The sequence below is a fragment of the Parambassis ranga genome, chromosome 13, assembly GCF_900634625.1.
Source record: "Parambassis ranga chromosome 13, fParRan2.1, whole genome shotgun sequence".
Lineage (NCBI taxonomy): Eukaryota > Metazoa > Chordata > Actinopteri > Ambassidae > Parambassis > Parambassis ranga.
In genome coordinates, this window is record NC_041033.1 from 2,334,677 (window position 1) to 2,360,297 (window position 25,621).

Consider the following 25,621-nt stretch of genomic DNA (forward strand, 5'->3'; position numbering starts at 1 on the left):
AGAAAATGATTTGGACTTTACATATATATATGTTGTATATATATATGCATGTGTGTGTGTTTATACACTGCAGGTCTTGGTGAGTGAGGACTCGGACGGAGAAGGAGTGGTGGCTCACTTCCCAGCTCATGACAAACCCATATCCTGCATGCAATTCAACCCCAGTGGTAAGACATACTTACGCACACACAAACACACACACTGTACATGTATCTTAAAGGAATAGAAAGAATTGTTGAGGCACAGAAAGTGATCACATTCCCATCCAACTGTAGCGTAGCGTGTGTGTGTATTAGGCACACACAGTAAAGTAAAATAAAAAAAAATAAAACTACATTTAAATGAAATTGAAAGGAAGTGAGACCAAAGTGTGCAAATTTGTTCTACCATGAAGCTAAAACAGGAGAGACAAAGAGGTTTTCAAGACAGCTGAAAACAAACTAATTTATTGTGCTAATCTGTAATTACTTATATACATGTGTGTATGTCTAGTCAGTATCTACAAGTATTTTACTAAGACACCTCCTTGACATTGCCATCTTTCACCCCCAGAAGAAAAGCACAGCAGATGCTTTCTAAGTGTGAACTGACTAACTTGTCATTGTGCTTGTGTGTGTGTGTGTGTGTGTGTGTGCTTTTGTGTGTAAGTTAATAAAGCAACTGCTGATAGATGACTCTCACCTGTGACCTCCAAGCCCCAAGAATCTGTCTCTCACCTAGACTTATGACTAAACCGAGTAGCTCTATGTGAGCGGGAGCAGGACAAACACAGGGAGTCAGTGTGTGATTAACCGCCTGATTGATCAGGGATCTGGCTTTAGAATAAGCAAGTTGGTATTTTGCAGTATGAGCAGCTTGATGATCTGATTTCCCTTGTGGTTTTTGTCAAGAGTTATAGTAAAGAGCCATAGTAAACGAAGCTTGTTTTAATTTTATAGGTATAGTAAATGTAATATTTTCCCTGTTCATAATAGAAAAGCACAACTTAACGAAGCTTTTTCCTCATGTTGGCAACATTTTTACAGTTATGTCTGTCTTGCTGCAGCTTGCTTGAAATCACAGGACCAGACCAACATGGAGTTAGACTCCCGAGCAGCCATAATCTGGAGCCAGTCAGTTGTGTGAGCATGAAAGTCATTGGGTAGAAAAGTAAATACAAATGAGCTAATGGTTTGTATTCATACGATTAGTGTAGAGCCAGCTTTAGTCATATGATGGGCTATGGAACCAGGCAATGACTCAGACATTTTAAGCCGCCAATACTGTAACAGTTTTCAAAACCATTCGATAACTAGACCCTCTTTGATACTAGGGGTAGGAGAAGACATGGAAAAAAAAAAAACGCTGCACGCTCACAAAATGAATTTGAGAAAATCGGATAGATTGTTGCAGATGAAGCTCTGGATGTAACTGATGAGCAAAACAGGAAACCACATTTCATAAATAATCCCACATAAATTTAAAACCCACTTCAATTTAGAAATGGTTCTTCATACCAATCCTAGTGTTGGTGTTTGTGTGAGTCGGTGTGTGTTTGGAATCCAAAACATTTTGATTTGTTGGTTTGAAAGCCTTCCCTCGTTTCATATCCTATTTGGTTTCTTTGATAATTCTCAGTTATAAATTCAATGCATTTTACTTTTACTTACAAATGTGCTTTTTGCAAAGCTGTTCATACCTTTAATTATCATCCAAGAGGTGGGTTAACATTTACTAAGGTAGTCATCTATGGCAGACTTTGCTAAATCCGCACGTATAATAGAAAAAGTAGAAATATTCAAATTGATGTATTTTACTATACAAGGAAAATGAATCAGTGTTATCGGCCTACTACATGTACATGTCCACATTGAATAAAAACTAGTAAAGAGAGGAAAATAACTATCCAGTAATTATTATACCAGGTTCCACACATGTCCTTATTTGGCTTTATTCAACCCAAGCAGGTACCTCTGGGGCTGATGAAACCACAGTTCCTCAAGTGGCCACTAGAGGGTTCACATAATTGGGAGCCAATCCTCATAGATCTCATAGACTTTCCTTCCAATATTGCTAACGTAATTATGTTCATAACAGATCCCTCTATATAACAAAAGGTGGCACACATTAAAGTCGCATTAGTGTATAGTATATGCAAAGTCAGCAGTCCGGCAGAATCCACTGTGACCTTTTAACAGGGCATTTTAAATGTAAAAAGTCCAAACACACTTTTGATCAACCCATTTACTCTGACCCATTCTAAAGAACTAGTAAATGTTTAAATTAAAAGTGAAAGCAGCACCAGAAGTGTAGCCAAAAAACACAGATTTCCCTTTTTATTGCAGTTAGGGCGTGTAATGAGATTAGGTTGAATCCTAACACAAGCCTAGAAAACTCTTTTCCACTAGTGTGATTGCAGGACTGCTTTCATCATTGTTTATTCTTTTATTCGTTTTCATTTCTGAGCTGCCGGCTGTGGAGTGTCCCATAATTAGAGGCCTTGATTTGATCAGAGTCCAAATCCTGAGTGACGGTTTCATTGGTCTGCCTCTAAGTGAACTCTTTCCAAGGAGTTAGGGGAAGTGGCTTTTACAGAACCACCTTCTCTGCCTTTACTGAGGCTCCCTTCACAGTGGTCAAGCTCTACATGGCAGAAACAAGAAACGTAGACAGACCAGGAAACAATGATATGACTCAAACAGAGCCTGGAAAGCCCAGAAGTTTTGGCTGGGAAGAGTTATGTAAGAAACCCCAGCAGCTTGTGTGTGTTGGAGGCTCTACAGAGGGCGGACCAGTGGCCGCCAGTTCTTGGTGTGGCGGCTGGCGCTTTACGGCGCTTCGGTGGATCTGTGGATCTATTCCTAGTGGTGTAATTAGAGGGACGCAGATGAAGTGCAGTGGCAGAGCGCTCTCTTTAACAGCTGCAATGTGTGTGTGCTTGTTTTCTTTCACGTCTCGTCCTTTTCACTCGTCCTTAACAATCCTTGACTTGATTATTAGGTATGATGCCAGGGTCAAAATACGCTCATGTTTTGATGGCTGAGATATTGTCCAACAACTTGTGCATTTCTTATGACTATGCTTGGCACTAGATGGAGTGATTGATCCAGCAACCATGCAAGGCACCACCCTGTGCTCTTTTTTTTCTGTCAAACCTGTCCTCAGTCAGATACTCTGATATGGCAGAGAGATTGTGCCAGAAGTGAAAAAGCAGCACCCCAATATACACATATGCGTTCCAAGTTATAGTCCTACACTTCATTATAATTATAAGTAAAACACAGTAAAAATAGATAAAAATACTTTGTTTCATTGTTCTTGTAATGCAGCAAGAATGAGCTGAGTTTGTGTTTATCTATGCCACGTGAAGAGTTCAACACTCTCTGACAGTGATGTTTGACACTGATAACTGATGTGCTCCAATTACTTAGTAGAACAGCAGGAGGATGAGAAATCATCCATAATGCTGACTTTTGTCTATTAATATCTAATGTATGTTTAAGTATACTGCTGGAAATAGAAGGCAACATTGAAACATCTGTGGAACATAAAGACATATAGGGCATGCTTGCTGTGCATTCTCTGGACCTCTGTCCACACACAAAGGAACGTGCAGACAGTTCTGTAAGGAGCCTGCAGAACTGTCAATGTAATATCCAGTCTACATGTAAACATTCTTCCAAGTAACTTGTAACTGCAGGTACATAATGACTATATAAGATTAAAAAAATGCAATTTGCAAACAGCAGTTTCTTAACTGGCCACTTGAGGAATCTCCAAAAGAGATTTAATTTTTATAAAGCTCACTCATTAAGGCATGAAAGGTGTGTCTGTTGTGATAGGAATTGTCATAGTCTAACAAAAGGTGACTTTTATTTAAATGAAGCCTACTACAAAAACACAAGAACTAACAAAAATCAAAAAAACAAAATCCAAAGGAGTAAAACTGAACAAAATACTAACAGAAGAGAGCCCATGGACTAAACACAGCAGGTGAAGGTAATAAGACTTAGGTGGAAACAATGAAGGTCGGGCAGCCAATCACAAAGAAGGGAAAGGAACAGGAAGTAAAACACTGGGAAGCAGCAAAACCAACAAACACAAGGAAACTGAGAATGACACCTAAACAGGAAACTAAACTCACACAAGAGGACAGATACTTCAAAATAAAATAAGAAAACCAACCATGGATCATTAAAACTACACGAAACAACAGGAAAATACAACAGAAGCTACACACGATACTTCCAAAATAGAACAGAATAACAAGGATAGAGAAAGAACAAGAAGTGTCAAGTCAAAACAAGGGAATCTAAAACTAAAGACCATGACAACGGCTGCTTGGAGTGACAGAAAAGTGACGTCTCAGCAGCAATTATTTGGATTAATCAGGAGTTTAGGTGAACTTATCCACTCGTCAGAACCCTCTGTGGGTTCTGATCCAGTCCTTGGGAACATGTGGCTTGTGGCATTAGGTAACAACTAACTAGATTCTCCAGTTTATCAGTTTGTGCTATACTCAAGTGAATATTTTTAGTGACTAGTTTTCGCCGCTGTAGGTAATGGTTACTCATAGAACTGTGGGTTCAGTGGGGTGTACTTAGAATTTGTCAGGGCTAATCTATGCAGGTTGTAAAACTGATTAGTCAGCTGTCTTTCTGCTTGCATACTGACTTTGATTCAGTCAAGTCTTGCATGTAAAGGGATGCACACGTCCACCCTTGCGCTGTGAAGAATTGCTTTCAGCCTTTTTTTTTTTCAGTCTTTTAACCACAGCGCGCTACAACTGAATCATAGCTTGATTTTTCTGCAGTCGTCTAAATATCCTGAATATGGAAGTTTTGAATACCCCATCAAAGCCAGGAGTAATGGCAGATGAATCAAGACTGAAGCTCTCCCCACACGGAACTGTCCCATAAACCATATCCCTGGTTTAGTAACAGACCAGTCTAATGAATAGCCTGGCCCGTTGTGCCTGACCATTGAGGCAGCTGCGCCTTTCAGGCCATTCTCGGTGGTGTAATAACTCTGTCTTTCCATCCTACTGATGTGTGAAAGAAACCAGGCTGTCGCCGAAAAACCCTGGACCCACACGCACATGTTGAACACAGGGGGAATTTCCACACACAAGCAGCTTCAGTCGGCCACACATTTAGCATGGATTGAGTCGTGTCCTCACACCAAGATAGTAATTAGCACTCACAGTCAGATTTACAGCAGTTTCTCTGCAGGGCTGCCTGTGTTGCCCTCCTTGCTGAAATGTTCTGTACTACTCAATCAGTCAGTCAAAAGGATTAAATAGCTTCTTATGGCAATAGTTCACCCGGAAATACTTATAATTATAATAATAAAATAATAACGTATATGTTATCTAACCAGTTTGCAACATTGCACAGCAAGCGATTTACACAATTAACACTCTCTCCTCCAAGTAAGCCTTGTCATTTACTGCCAGCTTGTGCAACAAGGTGATGTTTACTGTTGTAAACAACTTCTTGTACTACTGGACTAGTACTTGTATGCAGAACCTTTGATTCCAGGGCATCAGGGAAATGTAGCACTTTGCACCGAAGCTAACAAATGATAACTATACTGCACTATAGACTACCTCACACCCAACTCAGATCTCTAAAGGTCTGAAATAACCCTGCTGTGCAGAACAGAGTATGTTCCAAAGAAATTACTTTTAAGGGGGAAGGGGGTTACTGCAGGGGGGGCTTTTGTTTGAATATGGTAAAACGTGGAGAAATGAAACCACATTTGGGATTTGGTATTGGGAATAGCATGGTATAAATGTGGTCAAGCAGTGCCAGTAAGCCTTTTATGCACTAGATGGTGTTTATGTACACACTTTAGCCAAGTCATAGCGGAGAAATGTTGCATTGGAAAAACTTTTTTTTACCCCACTATACTACATTAACTTGCCAATGTTACTGCAAGTAAAACCAGCATTTACTACAAGTGCTGAGAGTGAAATTGCATGTTTTTAATTCAGTATTCTTTAAGGATTCCTATGGCTGCATTAAAGACAGAGTTGTTGAAAGAACACTTATAAAATAAATAAACAAGCAACAAAACCAGGAAGGAAAAACACTGCCCTCAGCATTGTATATTACTAATATGTTAAATAATAGATGTTGAATAATTAGTTGCTAATTTAATTTGCATTAATAGAGTGTGATGTTGAGGCCAATATAAGACTAATAATGACTTCTTTTTCCCCTGATTTGTTTGCCTCAAAAATACAGTGTCGTGGTCTGAATGTTTTGACATATTGGTCCAATGTTTAGTTTGATGAATAGGGGGTGTTAGAATCTGAGATCATGTTCAACCACCCATTGGAATAAGTAGAGTCAGCAGCACCCACTGCTTGTCTGCTAAAACTGTAGGAAACAAGCACATGTGACACAGATACAGGAAATGACTGCTCAGTGAACCGTCTTTTTTTCTAAACCATCTGTGGTGTATTTACACATCGCCTGTTTTGCCCACCTTAGCTAAACTCACACTCCAACATGGGAATTGGTGGAGTCAGGCACAAGATAGCTGGCACTTCTTTCACAACTGGTAACCTATAGGTGGTATCAGAGTCTGTCAATTTTGCAACATGCAGCCACATTCTTGTTGATTTCTGGGGAAACTGGTCCAGCCAATGGCAATGACTCATAGTCTCTGAAAATCCTGGCTGAGAAAAGACTCACCCCAGCTTCCCGCTTTTAGAGTCATTCACAGCCCACACAGTGCGGTAACGTTGTCATTTGTAGCTTCTCGTGCATATGTGTGTAGGTGAAGGGCTTAGTGGGTGACCTGGTTAGATTCTTTCTCCCGTGGATATAGATTGGTTGTGTTTTTTACTGGCAGCATACATGTGGAGAGACAAGGTTCAGACCAAACGATAATCACATTTTTTATCTGATTTTCTTCAAAATTAACTCAAGTGGCACATCATCACTTGTGCATGCACAGGGTTACCATCACAACACCATTTTAAAACATCTATTTGCAAAATAAACAACAAGCTTATTGGAATCAGTTGTGTGAAATAGTCTTGACAATCCAACAGAGAAGTGTGGTAAATTTGAGTTTTTTTTAAAAAAAGGAAATTGTGTATCCTTGGTGTTCATGACACACCACAACAAATAACTTACAATGTTGCCACACCTAGAGACTTACTGGCAATAATTATGGAGGAAAGACAAGTGAGTCAGTGGAATAAGATGCCATAACATTCAAATCTGTGCTCACTAGTGGACCGACTGTGATGTTAGTTAACCAGCGCTAAAGCGATACTATATTTGAGTAATATAAGGAATATATAGGTAACATGTGAAGACATATCATGCTTGAATGGGTATGGATGTTGAGAGAATATTTTAAAGCATTTGTAAACACTTTCAGAAAATTTCACTATCATGGAACTAAAGTGTTGTTATTGCTTCTAAGGCTATAGTAATGCATGTCAATATTGTACATTTTTATATATGTTTAAAATAGGAAAGCGTAGATTGATTAGCATTGATAAGCACTTAAAATGCACACAAACACATTTTAGTGTTTTTTTTTTTTACATTTTTTGACTGTTTACACAATGCTTATAAATGGAAGGAAGTACAACATCATGTTGTGTTTGTCCTGGTCATAATCCAGACATTTTTATTGGTGCTATTTAGAAGCAATAGATCCACAAAAACAGTCAAATTGACTGGATTTATTAAGACTTCTTGCTTCCCTCTCTCCTGTTTTTCCCTTTAATTCTGAGTTCTGGTACCTATGACCTACAGCTGAGATCTTGTTAGTTAACAGAAGCAAAAAGAAATTTAAGAATAACCATGTAAATTCAAGAGGCTTACCTCTCCAGCCTCACCATTTGCCTTTTTGCTGAGAAAAGGGGATTAAGTTCTAATCAGAGTCCCGAAATCTTTATCAGGAGATTATGGATGGTAGCCATTCGTTTTGGAGCTTGACTTCAAAAGAACCCTGGTGTTAAAGTTCACTCTGAGCTGGTGTGAGAACATGTTTGTCCCATGTAGGGAAACCTCAGAAACAAAACAACTGAAAGAATTAGGATTCACTGGAATTTGGATTAGAGGCAGTAAATTGGGGTTGTGGCTTTGGCAGGTGAAGTAAGAACAGAGGCCTCTTCATCCGGTGTTGCACCTCTGCGCCTTGTGGTGTACAGCAAAACCTCTCTCTTCTTTTAAAGCAATTCCAGCAGGAAGTGTGCAAATATGTAAATGCACCATATAAACAGAGCTAAGTAGTGTGTTTTCCACTTAAGGTGATGAAAGAACAACCCTGGAGCTCTTTCACGCTTTGTGAACTTGACCGCTACGGTGCCTGCCCCCTTGTGTGTCGGCACGACTTAAAAGCCAGTCTTCTTTCGCCCTGTTAAAAGAGCCGGTGTTCCAGCATAGTAATATCAAACTAATAGCAGCGTCTCAGCTAGGTTAGCCACACACACACACACACCTTTTTTCATATCTATTAATATCTAAGTGCTCACAGGTGGTCTGCCTGTGGAGTGCATAGAAAAACACAACCCTCGGTTTCAGCCCACTGTACATCAAATGAACCATAAGCACCTTTCCCCCTCTTTTCCCCTGTTGTTTTTCTTTGCAGCCTTCACTCTCTTTCTCCCCCCCCAACCACATCACCTCTGCCTTCCTGTGGCCATCTTTTCCTAACAGTGAAGTGTGGATGAGTGTCAGGGATTACCACATTAATATCAACTGTCGCTTAATTTAAGCGTCATTAGAAGAGGCTGCATTTTCAAAGGATGCAGTTGATTGCTAAAGACTGATTCCACTCTCAAAGGTTCTCAAAAGCTGCCTTCTTTTTGTTGGCAGGGAAGGATGCAACATCTTTTTTTGCAAACCTTCTATCTGAACCTTTATTCTGGGACTACAAACATGCAAACAAACAAACAAAGTTTCAACAGCTTCTGCTCATAAATCAATTGTAGCTGCTGATGCAAGTACAAAATTATCCGTAAACAAGTTTGCTCAATTTAATCATGCTACAATCCAGCCAGGCCATGCCTGTGTCAGCGACATCCTTTGTAAGATGCAGCCAATTCAGTGTTCTGGTCTCAAATCCACTCAGCATCGAGTCATTGTAAATGTATTCATTGTAAATTCATTTATACACCATGAGAATGATGCCAAAAAAAATCCACAGCAACTGCTGCTTAAGGAAAAGTACGATTACACCAAATACTGTGACACACCGCTATGTTTTATGTTGTAAAGGATTGCATGAAAGCCACAAGAAGTTAATTAACATCACAACCTGAAATTTTAAGTTTAATTCAATTTTTCATTTAGAAAATGGGCAGGGGAGTGCACACTCCTCTAAGGATGAGATCAAACCAATTTAGCAAAGAGTAAATCATGTTCTAATCATCATCAAATTTACAGACTGCAATGCATCTCTGCATGTCCATTTGATTCCCCTGCAGGGTCAGTCTAGTACATAAAATGTAACCTTCCCCAGACATTTCAGTGTCTGTACACACCACCTCTTGAATTTGTGCTGCAGTCAGCACTAACATGATCCACTATGTTTCAGCCACCATTGTCTGAAGGAAGCAAATAGAAACTCCACAGACAGAAGTATAATTGCTCACTGACCAGCCATGTAGGGGTTGCTTGTCTTGTGTAGTGTCAGCCTTATATGTGAAAACAGAAGAATAAATCATGCTGTATTTTTGTTACTGACTTTTCGGTGGCACATATATTTGTTTTCACCTCCACATAAGACAGTCTGACTCAACTGCTGCCCTGTTGAAAGCCTTTTTTTACTGGTCCTCTCCATTGTTGCAGATTATAGCAATTTTAAAACTGCCAAAATAGAAAAAAAATGTCTGTTAGACTTTTAGAAAAGTTTGATACGTTCATTTTTAAAATAATTTTGTGATTAGTCAGATTTTACCCTCTCTCGGCTATGCTAGGGTTTTTACCCTAATATTTACCCTGCTGCCCAGCAGACATAAAACTGCTCATACATTAGCATAGTGCTGTGGTGGTGGTGAGTGGATTAGTAGAGTGCTCTTCTCCATCCTTCAATTAGCCCTGCCAGTAGATTAATTTGCACTGGTTAAGAAGAAAACACATACCTATTAATCTATTACTTTACATGTAACCGTCATAATATTTTTGAGTTTGAAGGCCAAAGTTGTGGCCCTTGAAAATGTCTCTACTGAATACCACCAGGTCAAATAGCTTCAGTGGATGTTTTTGTCCAGCATAAGTAAGTGCATACAGACATACACAGAAAATTCTCCAAAATTGCCAGTCGTGAAGACAAACCCTCATCTTATGATGGATAGTCTTTCATTGTGCTTTGGGCTCATTTGCTCTGAAGTTTATGCATCCTGGTAAAGTAAAGCTATCTGAATCCCCCAAGTACTCCATCTTGTAAGCTTTATGCCTTCCACATGGTTATAATTTGAGATTTTCCCAATTTTCAAAGCTTTTTTTGAGCCTTGTGTTGTTAATTAAAAAGTGGACTAGTTTTGTTGTGGCCTTCTGTGTTGCTAAGTACGGAAATCACCGCCTTCTTTCTTGCTCTTTGCTTTTCTTCCTTTGCCTTTCTCTCTCCGCTCTGTCTCTTGTCCTATCTGCCTGAATAAGAATAAAGCTAGCCCAGCCACTTTGTAAATGAAACATCCTACCACTATTAATGGGATTGAGCAGATGTTTTCTGTTTTGGATGGTCAGAGATGGGATAGTAAAGCCTGCAGCAAAACAAAACAAAAAGATTTTTTTTTGAAGGGGGGTGGAGGTTGGTGGGGGGGGGGGGGGGGTGACTGGAAGCAAAATCAGATATTTATGGAAATGATTATATCACTTGCCTCATGTCCCATATGGATGCATGTCTCGCACACATGGCAAATTAGAGGTCATCCTTTCCAGTTTAGCGCATGTCTAAGTGCGTGTGCCAGCGATTTTGGTACTAAAACATCATAAATAACACTGTAACCCCTGGGACAAGGTGTTATAAATAGGACGTGTCAAACCCCGCTCTGGCCAGCCTCTGGTTTCCCCGAAACCCTCTCTTTTCACCCGCCGAGTGGCTCAGCTACTTTTTAATTTGGCCTTCCCGCGGGCTAACCGACTGACGCCTCTCGGCGAGGGCCTCTGTATTTCAACAAGGCCACAAAAGCCCCAATCCTCGGGCACTCGCACTCACAAAGCTCTCCAGCCTTTCTGAGCTGTTACTTTTTTGGAGGCCAGACTCCACCATCAGCAGAAGAGAAACGCCGGCCTCGGCCAGAATGCAGCAGCCAAGTTTCATCTGTCAGAAACCTGTGGGCCAGACTCCTCCGGCCACCGGGTGGGCAGGACCCGACCAAAACAGAGGGAGGAGGAAGGACGAAAGAAAGAGTGGAGAGTGGGGGGGAGGGAGGGTTTGAGAGCGAGAGGAAGCTCCCAGATAAACAGACCGCAGCGCCTCAACTCCTAATCACCCTGCGCTTCCGTTTCCAGACTCTATAATTAGAAGGGCCCCGTCCCTTTTTTCTCTGTATTACCAGTTGACGCAAATGCTTCTTGTGGCTTGGCACCTCGTTTGGGGCGTGGGTTTTCAAGAGTTTACAGGCCCTGGGCCTTAGCTCTCTGGCTTTCTGGTCGCTCTGATACAGCATGAATAGCTAACCACTGTCTTAATGCACACTTCACTTGGCTTCTCCTCTGCTTTCTTCCCACCACCTCTGATAATCTGCATGACCCCATCACTCATCCACTCCCTCATTCCACCTCCTCGTCGTCTTTGAATAGAACTGCTCCTCACTTCATGCACAAGCTTTCAACTCTGAATGAATGTGCAAAATTTGGCTTCTTATTTTCCATAGAGGGAGTGTTTTCCATCTCCCTCGCACGTGTTGCTGAATCCTTTTAATCTCATGCCATTCCAGCCTCCTCTTTTCACATTTGACATGCCACCCAATAAAGCCCGGCCACTAATTAAAACCTACTGCAGCCTCCACATAAAAGATTCCAAGAGGAAAAACTCAGAGGAAAATTACTAATTACTTTAATATCATTTATGTCTGGGAGTCGTCAAAAGGACAGAGGTTTGGACATTTTTACAGTATCAGTGATATGTTTCCAGCCCGGTTTGTTTGTAACATCTCTGAAGGCCTCTGGGGTTTTTTGGGTTGTCCTCAAAAAGTAGCTCAGTCTTCTTCTCCTTGCGGAGCCAGTTTAGATCAGGGTTTGTTCTGGTGTGGTTTGTTGAGCATGTTGTTTATGGTGAGGACCTATACTTTCTGGAGTTTGACGAGCTTCAAATAAAACGGGACCAAATGAATGGGCCTGTCAGTGTTGGTTACTCTGGTGCTGAGCTGTGGTTCAGTGTTTCGGTGAATCTCGATGTGCACACACACACCCCTAGCCGTGTACTGATGTATGAATACATAGATTCACTCTTTTACAGACACTCATCAACTTGTCTGTGTCCTCGAAGAAGCACACGACTCCAGGCCTGCTTTTAACCAGCTAACACACGAGGGAAAGCTACGTTTTTATGACAGTGACAAATGATAGCTGGCTTTGTTTTAATGGGCTGGTTTGTTTGTTTAAAGGCACAGTAATTCGGTCGTGCTGTCTAGCATGTGTCCTGCACTGTTGGTAGTGTTGGCTGCTTTTGTGTGAGCCACAGGAGTAAAATACAGTTTAAATATTTTGGTTGGCTTGAATTCGTATCAGTCTACCATTGTACCCGTCACAAAGTTTACATCCTCAGGACCAAATTGGAACACTTTCCTGAAGAAATTTTGTGCACATTTGGCATTGTCTTACCGGTTGTAGATAATATACTTTTTAAAACTGTGTGTTTTAAGGTGTGTTACCACAAAATAAGGTTAGAAATAAGTCAAGGATAAAAGAAATGATATATACTGTACGTAAAAAAATATCAGTGCAATGTCTGTGCATTTAAAAATGAGACAAATTTAGCTAGCTGTGGGATTGATTTCTAATGCTAAACTGTTGACTGCTTGTGTGTTCATTGTAGGAATGTTGCTGGTTACCTCTGACTCCCTGGGCCACGATTTTCACGTCTTCCAGATTCTTACCCACCCTTGGGCGTCCTCACAGAGCGCTGTTCACCACCTGTATACTCTTCACCGTGGGGAGACTGAAGCCAAGGTCAAAGACTGATACACCCACACACACTTGAGTAATCAAAAGCCATTATATAGATTATATATATTGATGTGTTCTATATAATATGTGTCATTTTGGATTTAGGAGGAAAAAAAAACAACCAAAAAAAAACAACAGTTTTAACCATGCCTAAAGGCTGGATGTTCTAAGTGTTAAAATAAAGGTGCATTGAGAGCCAGTGATACACAGACAGATATAGGTGAATTCTCCTCTAATACCAATCAGTAGTATATTTTCTACAGATTGAAGGGTTGTTTATGGCTTGAGGTGGGGTATCAGCACATTGCAGGAGCACCTACCTACTGTATGTGTATACCACAACAGGCCTACAGGGTTTCCGTGTGGGATAACAGGGAACATTTGATTGTATCTTGAAAAAGGAAGGATGTGGCTGGTGTGATTTGCCTGAGCAACACTTGGTCTTGCTACAGTAAAGAAAGCACATGCTAGACAGTGAAATGTGCACATGGGCCCTTGTGGTGTAAAGCCCTTCAAAAAATGACTTTGCTCACACTTCATAGGATCAAAATCATAGACCATAAATTAATAACTTTTACCTTTAGAGGTGTTTTGCACATTTTTTTAACAAAAATACTCAACCATGACATGCAGAGAAGATTCAGTTAAGTAATAAACGCTTACTCAACAAAACTACTTCAGGCCTTGTTCGGTTCAGGATTATTGACTGGGAAAACACACCTTGGCTTACACACGCACTCACACTCTCTCACGGCCTAACTGTGGTTAATGTATGACCAAACGGCAGGTCCGCTGACCGGCTGCACGCTGAGCCTGCTTTGATCCAGGCTATCGTAAACACTGAACGCTGGCTTGGGCCAGGGGTTATCACCACACACATACACACACCCACACACACATACTCAGAAACACACTGAAGAGTGATAAAGTCTTCAGTAAGGTGGGTGGAGAGACGCCTTATCTGTCTCCAGTGGCCAAACATGCGGCTGGCTGTCAGTGACCCGAGGCCAGGTAAACAGACCTGCGGATGATAACAGCTGTAACGGGCTGAAAGCGCAGCAGAATGTAGACGATCTCTGAGCCACAGGGCAAGCTAGAGAACGCTGCTTCCTGAGGTTACAGGGGTGGCACACCTATTCTGCTAAACTTTATAGTCCTGCACAATCAGCTGTGATTCCGGAGATACAGCCTCAGAAAGATTCTGATCAGTGCGCTTACATGTGTTTAACCAACATTGTTGCTCGCACTGGTAGAACCTGGTTTTCATTTTATGTAGTCAGCCTGTTGCCTCACTGTGCTGTCAGTGTGTAAACATTGGCCTGTAGTGCAATGGGCCTATACATTATGACTACTACTGTTTGGTGTTCTGCACAAAGATTTGAGATTTTAAACGGAGGTTTGTTTTTAGCTCATTTTTAATGATTAAACTTTTACACAATACACTTTTGCATAATACATAATGAAATGTATAATCCACCTTCAAGTCTTACAAGAGTTGGAGCCCCTGAACATCATACAATTAAACCTGGTTCACAGTGCATAGTAATAATAATAATAACTGGCTTCTTTTATAATTTCTGTAATAGGCATCTTCATTATATTATAAATGTCCCACAAAACTTGTGTTTGTCCACCGCATCATTCTGTTCATCTTTGTCACATTCTCCTCATTCTTCCTAATCTCTTTAACTGGTGTCAGTGATTTTAAAAAGAAAAACAAAAGCGTTAAATATGTCCTTTTGGCATCTCTCTGACTGTCAACAGATGTCATCAAGTACTCTGCAGAAGCTCTGTAGCCTCTTTGGAATGTGCTACCTGCACATGTGACTGTATACATTCCAGCTTTTTAAGATAACATTTGACAACTGTTTGATATCTGCATGGTTGTCACATGAATGTACAATTACAGCCACCCTTGAGGTAATCCCCCCCCCCCCTCCCACCTGATAAAACAGATTTGACAGTAAAATCCAGGTACCCATTTACAGTTGGAGCTCTGACAGGTCTATTATGACCAATTACGACGCACACAAAGTAGCTCTTTCTCATCTCCAAGTCATCCCTAATCAGCCTCGGCAGAGGTCAGGCCTTTTCTTTCACTCATCTTTGCAAAGTAAAGTAACTGTCTGGTATGCAGAGGATGCCCCATTAACTGTCATTGCAGGGGACAATTACCTAGTCTGACCTGGCAGCAGATTAAAAAGGCCTGCAGGTACAGAGTTGCTGAGTTAGACATTCCTCACTTGAACATTTTGCTCTTTTATTTTCCCAGTCCTGTCCACTTTCTCCAGCCCCTGATTTTTGCTCACAGCATGCTGAATGAAGGATGCTGCCTGAGCATACAATCACCTCATCAGTCTGTCACCTTTTCTCTCGCCGCTGTCCTTTGCTTGTATTGTCTCTTGTAGCCTATCTGTCTGGTTTCCTGCATGTCTAACATGCTCAGGGAGATGCTATCTTCTCAAGTGTCTGCTCCAGAAGATGTGAAGGCGTAACTAACAAAGGGCGCCACCAGCTTCTTTTGTTTTTTGTCAGCCATTTATTTTACCACTAAACAAGCTCATATCACATTGTCACCTTTTTCCAAAAGACATTGTTTAATCCTCTCACCCTGGACAGATTTGTTTATCTGTGTGGTAAACACTTCACCCCAGTCACGCTAATGTTTGCTGCAGTTGATTTCCTGTACGCATATTTCTGTGCTGAAGACAAGAAAAGCTCTAGGATATTTGTAACACGTTCATGGTGTTATTTTTACTGGTAGACAATATGTCAGTGTAGAAACTGAATCTCTGGGAGTTAGTGTACACACATGTAAGAAATAAAGCAGATATGTCTTTAAAACATCTATTACTTTTTGTTGTGTTCCCACAACAGGGCTCAATTGCTGATAATTGATCTGAGAAGATCTACTAGCTATAATATAATACACTAAAAATAAAATAATAATAGTAATACATAAATAAAAGTTTTTCATTCCTGCAAAATGAGAAAAACTGAAAAATCTTATGAAAAAAAACCCAAGTGTTATCCAAGGAAAGAGAACATTGCTGCAACAGGTGGGAGCTGAAATAATGTTTAAAGCCCAGATGAGAGAATGCAGGTTGCATCATCACACTCAGATGACCCCACAAAGCTGAAGGCTATTGAGCACACCACAGGTCAGTCAAGGTGAAGACAGGGTGCACAGAAAGAGAGAGAGAGAAAAAAAATGTACTAAACTCTTTAGGAGTTTGACATTTAAACATCTTCATAATTTTCCTGCCGGATTATCAATTTTGACATTAGTGGTGTAAAGAACATAACAGTGAGATATTAAAGTGGCTGGTAGCTAGCATGAGCCTACATCCGCTAATGGATTGGGCATGGTGGTGGAACATCGAACAATGCTGCAGCAGGGTCATGCACTCACAGTGGAGCAGTTTGAGACATAGATAGTGTTCACGCAGCTTATGTTTAGCTAAATATACAGCAATGAATGCAGACAAATGTACCCAAATAAAGAAAATAGTTTATTGGTAGCTTGTGGTGAGTTCACTGATCGTCCAATTCAGGTCTGTCATAAAACAAATAGTATTTAGTTACAGGTTGTTGTAATGTAATGTGTTGTGCATTGCATTCTGTGCTGTGGGAGGGTACCCACATACGTACTAGAATGTTTAAGTCACCTTGCACCTTCTATACCTGTCTTGTCTCTCTTCAGGTCCAGGACATGTGTTTTAGCCAGGACAGTCGCTGGGTAGCCATCAGCACCCTCCGTGGCACCACCCATGTATTTCCCATCAACCCTTACGGAGGTGCACCCTGTGCCCGCACGCACATGTCCCCGCGGGTTGTCAACCGGATGTCTCGCTTTCAGAAGAGTGCTGGCCTGGAGGAGATAGAGCAGGAGCTGAACAGGGCAACCGCATTAGGAGGAGGAGCCGGTGGAGGAGGTATAGGAGGAGGTGGCTGCATCCTGGGTGGAGGAGGAGGCATCGGAGGCCGTTGCAGTCCCTTACCTGGCTTGTCCAGCAGTCCCTCGGGGTCGCCGCTGCATGGTGAGGAGCTGGGAGGGAGGGGGGGTGTGGGGTTATGGATGTTGTTGCCTATTTATGTGTTGTATCTTCATAAGCATTTGGTAGACATAAGAAGCACACAAGATCATGTGTACATCACTACTAAATACACTATATAACCAGATTTTCTTTACGCCGTCATTGTGCTCTTATTCCATCTCTTCACTACAGTTACTTTTTTTTGTGTAGCGAGACACTTGTTAGCATGGAATTAGAAAAAAACAACAACAACAAAAACAGGTGTGGTGTTCACTATTATATTTTGTGTTAGAGGATAAAGCATGTACATGTCTTGAGCTGGATTATTTATGGGATTAAACCAGAAACCCGTTCAGAAGACCCATCACTTTGAGATGAGGGAACCAGAAAGGCTAGAATGCCAACACATGTGTGGGTCTCCACTCCACTTTTAGCTCGGTTTGATCTGAGAAATATCTAATCATCTGCAAGAATGTAGCTGTAATGTGCTGTAAAACCAGAACAATCAGCCAATAGACAAAATCTATGATCCAGATTTCAAGCTGCATATTGCTGCAGTGGATGTGTATGTGTGTTTTCGTGTGTGTGTTTCCAGTGACCAGTCGTCTCAGTGGCTTTTTTTTTTCCAGGGACTCTGCTCTGTCTGCCACAACCTTGTCTCCCTTGTTTGTCAAACACCATTTCAGGCCGCTCACACTGTCTGTGTGTACCTAGCTGACACACTTCTACACAGATGGACACAAACTTTGTATGAGTTGCACTGCTTGACCCCAGAGGTGTTACTCAGTATAAAACAAATCACAGTTCTTGTTAGTCATGAGCTTCCAGGAATATTCCTGAGCATTGATAAGTGTGCACTGTAGCCAGCACTAGGCTGAGATCTTAACACACTTCAGAGAATTGAATGGCTGGAAATTGACCAGTGGCTAACTTTATATAATGTATTTTCTTTTATATGCTCATTTCATGAGTTTTTTTTTCTGTGCACTGAAGAGTAAACCAGGTCTTTAACCCCTTTTACCAGTGTAAAGTTCAGGATGTGAGAACATTTTGGGGTTACGGTAATGTCATGGAAAGTTTCTTACTTGTTCAATGTAGGTTAAAGCAGTACTACTCTATTCCACGAATGTCATGAATCACTTTCCAGTTTTTTTTTACTTTAAACCCACTGATAAATTCATTTTGTGCCATGAGACTCCAGAGTTAGTGGTTTGACAATAAAACACAATAGTTAGATGGGTACTTAAGATTTTGTCATATAGTTTGTATCTTTGTAATTTAATGATTAATGATCCCCCCTACTAATACGGTTGCTATAGCTGCTACAGTGTGATGTGATCTACATGATCATATTTAGTGGCAGTGTATCATTTATAGAGCAATGGCACAAAGTACATAATAGAATTTGAAGTTATTTAGCTCAAGTGTAAGACAAACCCCATGTTGCTCACGGACACTGTGTTTAACTGGTCTAATATATATCTGAACTGGGCTAGTGTTCACTTTGAGGAAGTCTCTGGCTGCTTCTCTCCACCATTATATATTACCTTTTTAATATAACAATTTCAGCAGCATCAGAAGTGATTTATTCAGATTTCCCTTTATATTTCCATTCTACAAACATTTTTAGCCACTTTATGCTAAATCAGTTTTGAATCAGTGTTGGAGGCTCTGACCATTGCAGTTTGCCATTGCCTGAGTCCATCTAACTCCTGGTTACTCCAAAGATAGACACATATGTGGCATGGTGAAGCTGTTTATTCATAGAACAATAAACGATGTCCCCCTGGGATTAATAAAGTATTTCTGATTCTGATACTGATAATGGTTATACCATTGAGTGAGTTATAAAAAATATCTCATAGGTTTGTCAAAAGAACTCATCATTAGAGGTCAGCAATAATGGTGTCAGTGAGAAAAAAAACACTAACATCATATTTTGACATCAGATTAGGTCTTACTATCGTGGTGTAGTATAGTATATTATAGTATAGTATTCAAAAGGGAGAATAGTGTTGAGCTCAGTGTTTACATATAAACATCTTCATGGTGACACCATTGCTCTGTAGCGCTAGACAACCTCTCATTCATGAAGTTAGGTTACATATTTTTTCACATGTAGGAACTTGTGGCATTCCACACTTTTCAAGCAGGAGGGCAGAAATCCTGACTTATAAGACAGCTTGAATGCAGCATAAGGCTCACCTTATGACTGAATTCAAACTAGCCAGAGCTTAAACTAGCACAGTCTGTGGTCTTTAAGTCTCCTACAAATTATATGCAACGTTTGAAAAAGACGTTTATATATAAAATGGTTTTTAAAAAGTGCTAAGCTTTTCAGTGTCAAATATTGTACCATAATCTCAATAATGTGGCTGTACTAACATGTCATTGTTCGAATCACGCCCCTCACCTCACTTCCCCAAATAACCAGCTACACAGGTCTTCATGTCTTCACATGGATACAAAAACGTGATAGAAGATACTGAGATGAGGTGTTCAAGGTCAAGCCATATTGTTATCGGCATGCCCCAGAAATCACATAGCACCCTGAGCCATAGACACACTCAACCTCCGAATGACGCCGCCCTCACTTCCTTTCTCTTTCCTGTCTTCCTTGTCTAGACCCAGACTGCTCTGTAACCCCTACACCGAAACGCACACATTCTTCTACACTGTGAAAAATAGGCCATCAAACATTAAAAGGACGTCAGACTTTGGCGAGTCACTGCTCCGCTGCGATGAGAGACAGAGAGCGACATAAACATCAAAGTGGGGTAGGAGGTGAAAGTGAGTGAGCAAAGTAATGAGGTGCAATTGAGAAAAATGAAGGGAAGATAGAGCAGAGGGGGATAAAGGAGGTGGGGAGAGAGACAGACACAAGGAGAGAGGAAGATAAGTTTGTAGTAGTCGCGCTGAAAGCCAGGGTCTCAGGGAGCGTGGTCGTAAATCACACTTTTGTTTCAAAGCAGAGCATTAGGGCCACCTGTCAACAATTAGTCCTCACAGTGATACCTTACTGAGGCTGTGTGTGTGTGTGTAGAAGAAGACAAACGTTGGAGAGCACAGTTCTTTTTTTGTGTGTGTAAAAACACATAGGTCAGAATCCTTGTTTGGAGAAAATTGAAAGTTTTCACAAGTGTCATTTTTTTTACAGTGTATATCAAAGTCCACAGGAAATTGAAGTCAGGTTTCACACTGCTTTTATCAAGGTGTTAATCCATTCCATACGGACACTAGCTCACTTTGTGAAAAAAGAAAAAACAAATCGTGCTCCTTACTGTGGGAACTATGTGGTGCTGATAGTATTCAAACAGCAGTTACACTGACCCTACCACTATTGTGAAAATGACCAATGGTGATCCCATCAGGCACAGTTCAAATAAAATGAAACAAATTACAAACGCAAACCGATAACACAACAACACACACTTGGATAAAATAAACTAAATGAATGAATGAGAAAAGATTTGAATAATAGAATAGGTTAAAAGAAACATTCAATTGAAAACCACCTTATAGCCGCCAGTCATGTGATCAAAGTTAGGCTGTAAAGAAGTTACATATCATGCACATAGCAGTGGGTCAATATCAGCAGTGAGATGTCTGTGGGGTAAGGTCATGTAGGTCTCCACTTGTCTGTTATTTTGAAGATAAATTGGCTCTGAGGCATCCTGCCACATGTAAATATAGAAATCCAGCCCCCTCCAACGCCGCCTCTGCCACCAGCGTTGATAAAAACTCCATCATTTACGCAGTTTTTACCGGACGCAAACAGATTGAGTCACATTTGCTTTTGTGTTTGCCTTCCGTCTTTTGGAAGCCGGGTGTGAATTTTGGGCAGCAAAGGCGGTTTTCTTAGGCTGGCAGAAAGCAGCAGGGTGAGGCAAGCAGGGGCCGGGCCACCTAGCCACAACAGCTGCTCTGTGATTGTCGCCAGCAAGGACAGCGTTGATTTTTGGGAAGGAACTGCAGAAAAGTACACATCCTTCTCAAAGCTGCCAGCCCCCGGGCTGCCGACACACCTAAAAATAGAGGCTGCAATTGGCCGTCTTCTTGTCACTGTTAAAATCTGGAATGGCTATTTGCGTCGCTGTGTACAGTACATTTTCCCCCAAAGTCTTTCCTCTGTGTGATCAATGTATTGTCATTTGAGGTGATGACCCATAATGTGAGCGTCCCACGCTGTAAAGCGCGGTTTGTCTGTGGCCCAGCTCATACAAGGCTAGATTAGTGAGTAGAGATTCAGTGCACAGGGCAGAGGTTATTGAGGCTATAGCAGGCATATGGCAGCCACTGTAGACGTTTTATTATTCAGATGTTTTTCAGATCCAACCACTGTACTGTGTAATACAGCAAACCAAAACCAACTTGATCATAATAATCTAAAAACCATCTTTGATTTTCTCTTTGCTCTACATCTTACTTTGACTCCTTCTTCTTCTTCTTCTTCTCTTCTTTCAGCATAAAATCCTGTTAAATATCTGCCATAGATTTGTTTCTACAACCCTTTTATGACAGTTATGACTTGGTGTGCATTTTTTAGCATGCATGGGTGCCTTTGGTGTGTATACACAGCACTAGTTATACACATAAAACATCAACACGGGGCTATTAGTCAGTGCAACAGATTTGTTTCCTCACCGCGCAGAAGCCCTGGTGGTCCGATCACAGGGCCATCTGGGCCCTGGCGCTGGTTCAGAGAGAGAGAGAGAGAGAGAGAGAGAGAGCGGGGGAGGCAAAAAACAAGGTGTGACGGGAAACTGTTAATTCACTTGTTGATAAAGGGACACTTCCTTTCTGCTATTAGAGGCTGACGGCTTGCTTATTTGGGTTTCGGACTTTTGTTTTATCTTGCTCGCCCCCCCCTCCAACCACCCTGCCTCTGCCCTACCAGCCCCCCCCCCCCCCCCCACCCCCCACCTCCCTTTTTCATCAGTCATCGTACCGTGGTGAAAAACACCGACGCTCTGCAGAGGTCGATGCCAAGGAAACATTACCTCATAACTGCTGGTGTGTGACACGTACGTTCACGGCCTCATGCTGACCCTGTTTTTCACAGTATAGTTACTGTAAGTTAAACAGTCGCAGAGCACAGGCAGGGAAGTTTCACCAGATAGCAGATAGCTTTAACAGAGTCATTTCAAAAGGCGAGCATGAAACCAGATTACTTGAGCAGATTTTAGTGGTCCTGATGAGCTGTCTGCATTGGATCAGTGATCAGGGCGAGACCAGAGCTGACCAGTGTGTGTAAATCTACCAGCGCTCCACATGCGAAACATCGGTCTTATATTTTCATTTCTGTCTCCAACACCATGTTGTAGTAGATCATGCGTGTAAACGACACACCTCCACACCTGGCACACACTTCAGAAAACATGCCTCATCAGATGGATTGTGTCAGTTGTCAGTGGTATCTTGTTTTTTTTAAAGTGAGTTTAAGAGCCCATATAAAACATCACAAAGCATTGTTTGTTGAAGTGTGACCCAAACAGCTGTACATGTATTTTTATTGGTGCAAGATGAATTCACAATTACACAAACATACACTTAAAACAACTTGAAACTTACACCAACTAACTCAACATAAAAAAGCACACTGTACGTTGACATTTTTTTTTAAATTGATAATTATTGATATTTAAAAGTGGAAGTAAATAAATAGAAACCAATGTGTTTTTTTATGTATTGTATTCTCACTAAGTGTGACTGCGGGGCCTCTATCTTTGACTTCAGTGTTCAGTATTCAGCTGTGCACACATGTTTACAACTGTGACAGCAGCAGGGACAGACATTTAATGTGTTTAATTTGTTACTTATTCTAAAAAATAAAGTTTTTTTAAAAGGGGAACTAATCTGACTTATTACATGACAAAAAAAGCAAAATGCTGTAGTTTTACAAGTGGCAGTGCTGTGGTAAAGTACCGTGGATGTCCTCCGTGTGGCGCTGTGAGGTCAGGATTGCAGGGAGCAGCCAAGCAGCCACAGCAAGAGAGAGAGAGGGAAAGGAAAGGGCTTGTGAAGCTTGAGTTGTTGCTGTGAGGGTTTTGCCTTGATACAAATCTAACAACAGAGAAGGAGCAGGGTAATTTCTCTGCCTTTTTTTATGAATGGTCACTTCCTCCAGCTAAAACAACTTGCAGCCGTGCTATGGTGTTTGTGAGTTTAGTTTCAATACAGTCTGGACACTTTATTTTTTGTTTGTTTGTTTTTTGTGTCCTAATTTTTCTTTTCATTGCTCTTAGAAGTGGAACTTTTTTTTGTTCTTTTTTATGTGTTTTAAAAGACATATGACACATAGGATTACCTTTAAATCCTGTTGCGTATATTTTAATAATTTAACTGTCAACATAGTCGTCAGCAGGAAATAGGAAATGGCAAATAGCTTCCTAAAAGGAGCAGATGTTCTTTTAAAAGCATTTTTTTTCCCCTGAACCTGCTACAAGAGGATTAGGCTTTGTGCATTACTCCGTACATTTGATTTAACAGTTGTGCACCATCAAAGGTAAAGCTAGTGTTAGTGACTTGTGTTTGTTGCAGGCTGCAGGCTTCTCCCTGTGGTCGGCAGAGGAGCCAAAGCCCAGCTCTGCTTGAGTCAATAAACGGAGAGCTCAGCGCAAAACCACACGGCAATCGAACAAGCTGTTTACCCTGAAAATTAGCCTTCCCCTGTACTTTTAAGGCTTTTAAAGCGACCAAAAATACACAGTGCGCGGAATATGTATCTTGGCCCGCGTTCGGGCTCCGCCAGAGACCTCTGTCCTTTTTATATGAACCCTAATAACTCAATCTGCACAACCACTAAACCCTCTTATCACCGGGTGCTCGCCGCTGCACTCATCATTATTTGATTTGCAAAATTGTAAGGTAGAGATAAAGAAATAAAGCTGGCTTGCCATTACACACAGACGGCACTTGTGGCTTCCAGCTTATTGCCTACCATGTGAAAAGTGCACGCTCTGAAAAGCCAAAGCCCTCCATTGTCACAGAATCAATAGGTTTTAGATTCCCACTTTTGTTCTGCAGCAGCTCTTTAAATATCTTTTTTTGTTGTTGTTTATTTATTTTTTTTATTGTTTTAGTTGATTTTTTTTCCTTATGCTTTATAGCTTAATGTTTGCCTTACAGGACACAGCTTTATGGAGTAATGACAGTGCACGTCACTTTATTTTAAACATCCTTTTCTACAAGTTTATTAGTACAACATGTGTTTACCGCTCTCATGACAAGACTGACCATAATATATTATGTTATTCCAACATGAAAACATACATTTTGTAGCAGAAAATGACTAAAACTCAACTAAATCTACTCTTATTTTTGTAATAATATCAAACAATCAATTCATGTAGAATTGTGATATTTAAGAGTGAAGCTGCATTAGTAAACCTTCTGTGATATTTTCTATTTTTTTTCTTTAAACAACAACCTTAAAAGGAACTTTTTACCCCTATGGTTCCATAAGTGTTTTTGACATGCCGTTTATTTAGACTGCAGATGTCAAAACTCTGCCGGCTAAATTCAGATTAAAGCGTGCCCGCCGCTTACCAGCTTTTCAAATAAAGACCCCTGTCACAGCTGAATGTAACTGAAAAGTCAATCAGTCAGGATTACATCAGAGGCATTTTCTAACAGAGACATCCAATCAGATGTGAACGTTTGGCCACACAGAGTGACAAAATAATGCATTGAAAGCAGATTTAATGAAAACATGAACTTTGACAGTTTGACAATATGATTTCCGTCCACTTGCTCACAAAAGCGGCGCAGGGCGGCCGTGGAGGCAGTGCAGACATCTCATTATCTCCTCTCTTATTGTTTCCTCTCCTTTGGACCACGGGGTTATAAAAGGAGAAGCATTTAGAGCCAGAGGGAGGGACGGATGCAGCAAATCTCCCCTCTGACCGGGGAGGTCGTCGTCTTCTCATTTAGCTCCCAGCGCTCGCTGACAAATGGCCTTTTTCTGAGGCATAAATTGTCCAAAAATGCTTTTTTTTCTCTTTTTTTTACATATGCTTAGTTTGTTGGTTTGTGCAGATTAAGATTAAGAAATCGTATTGACATATTTTGTGTGGTGTTCTTTGACACCTGTTTGACACTCACATTGCTCTGATATTTATAGGAAATAGATTGCACTAAATCCACCTTCAAAATGACTTTAATGACTTCATTTTTTGTCTCATCGTATAGGATTGTAGAGAAAATATACCATACATAGAGAAAAAAATGTTTTAGATATTGTTATTCTATCTTTACATATATCAGTAGCATGTTTTTAAATCAATCATCCTTAGTTATATATACAAAACATATTTTTAACAAAATAACTTGCATACAATAAGAATAAAATGTAAAAATTAAACGAAAATAAATCAATATAATCAGATGACTTATATATTCTCAGTCCAAATTCAAAAGAAAAAAGTGATTAAAAAAAAAACTGTTAAAAACAACACTACG

At 40.7% G+C, this 25,621-nt stretch overlaps 1 protein-coding gene across 1 annotated transcript in view; it reads left to right on the top strand.

Moving 5' to 3' along the window:
- The window catches only part of bcas3 (BCAS3 microtubule associated cell migration factor), a 275,077-nt gene that overhangs the window by 39,195 nt on the left and 210,261 nt on the right, over positions 1 to 25,621 (top strand). The window contains exons 13-15 of the mRNA XM_028420472.1: positions 74 to 167; positions 12,994 to 13,127; positions 16,828 to 17,164. Coding sequence (XP_028276273.1) covers positions 74 to 167; positions 12,994 to 13,127; positions 16,828 to 17,164 — 565 coding nt within the window. The remainder of the gene's footprint in view (positions 1 to 73; positions 168 to 12,993; positions 13,128 to 16,827; positions 17,165 to 25,621) is intronic.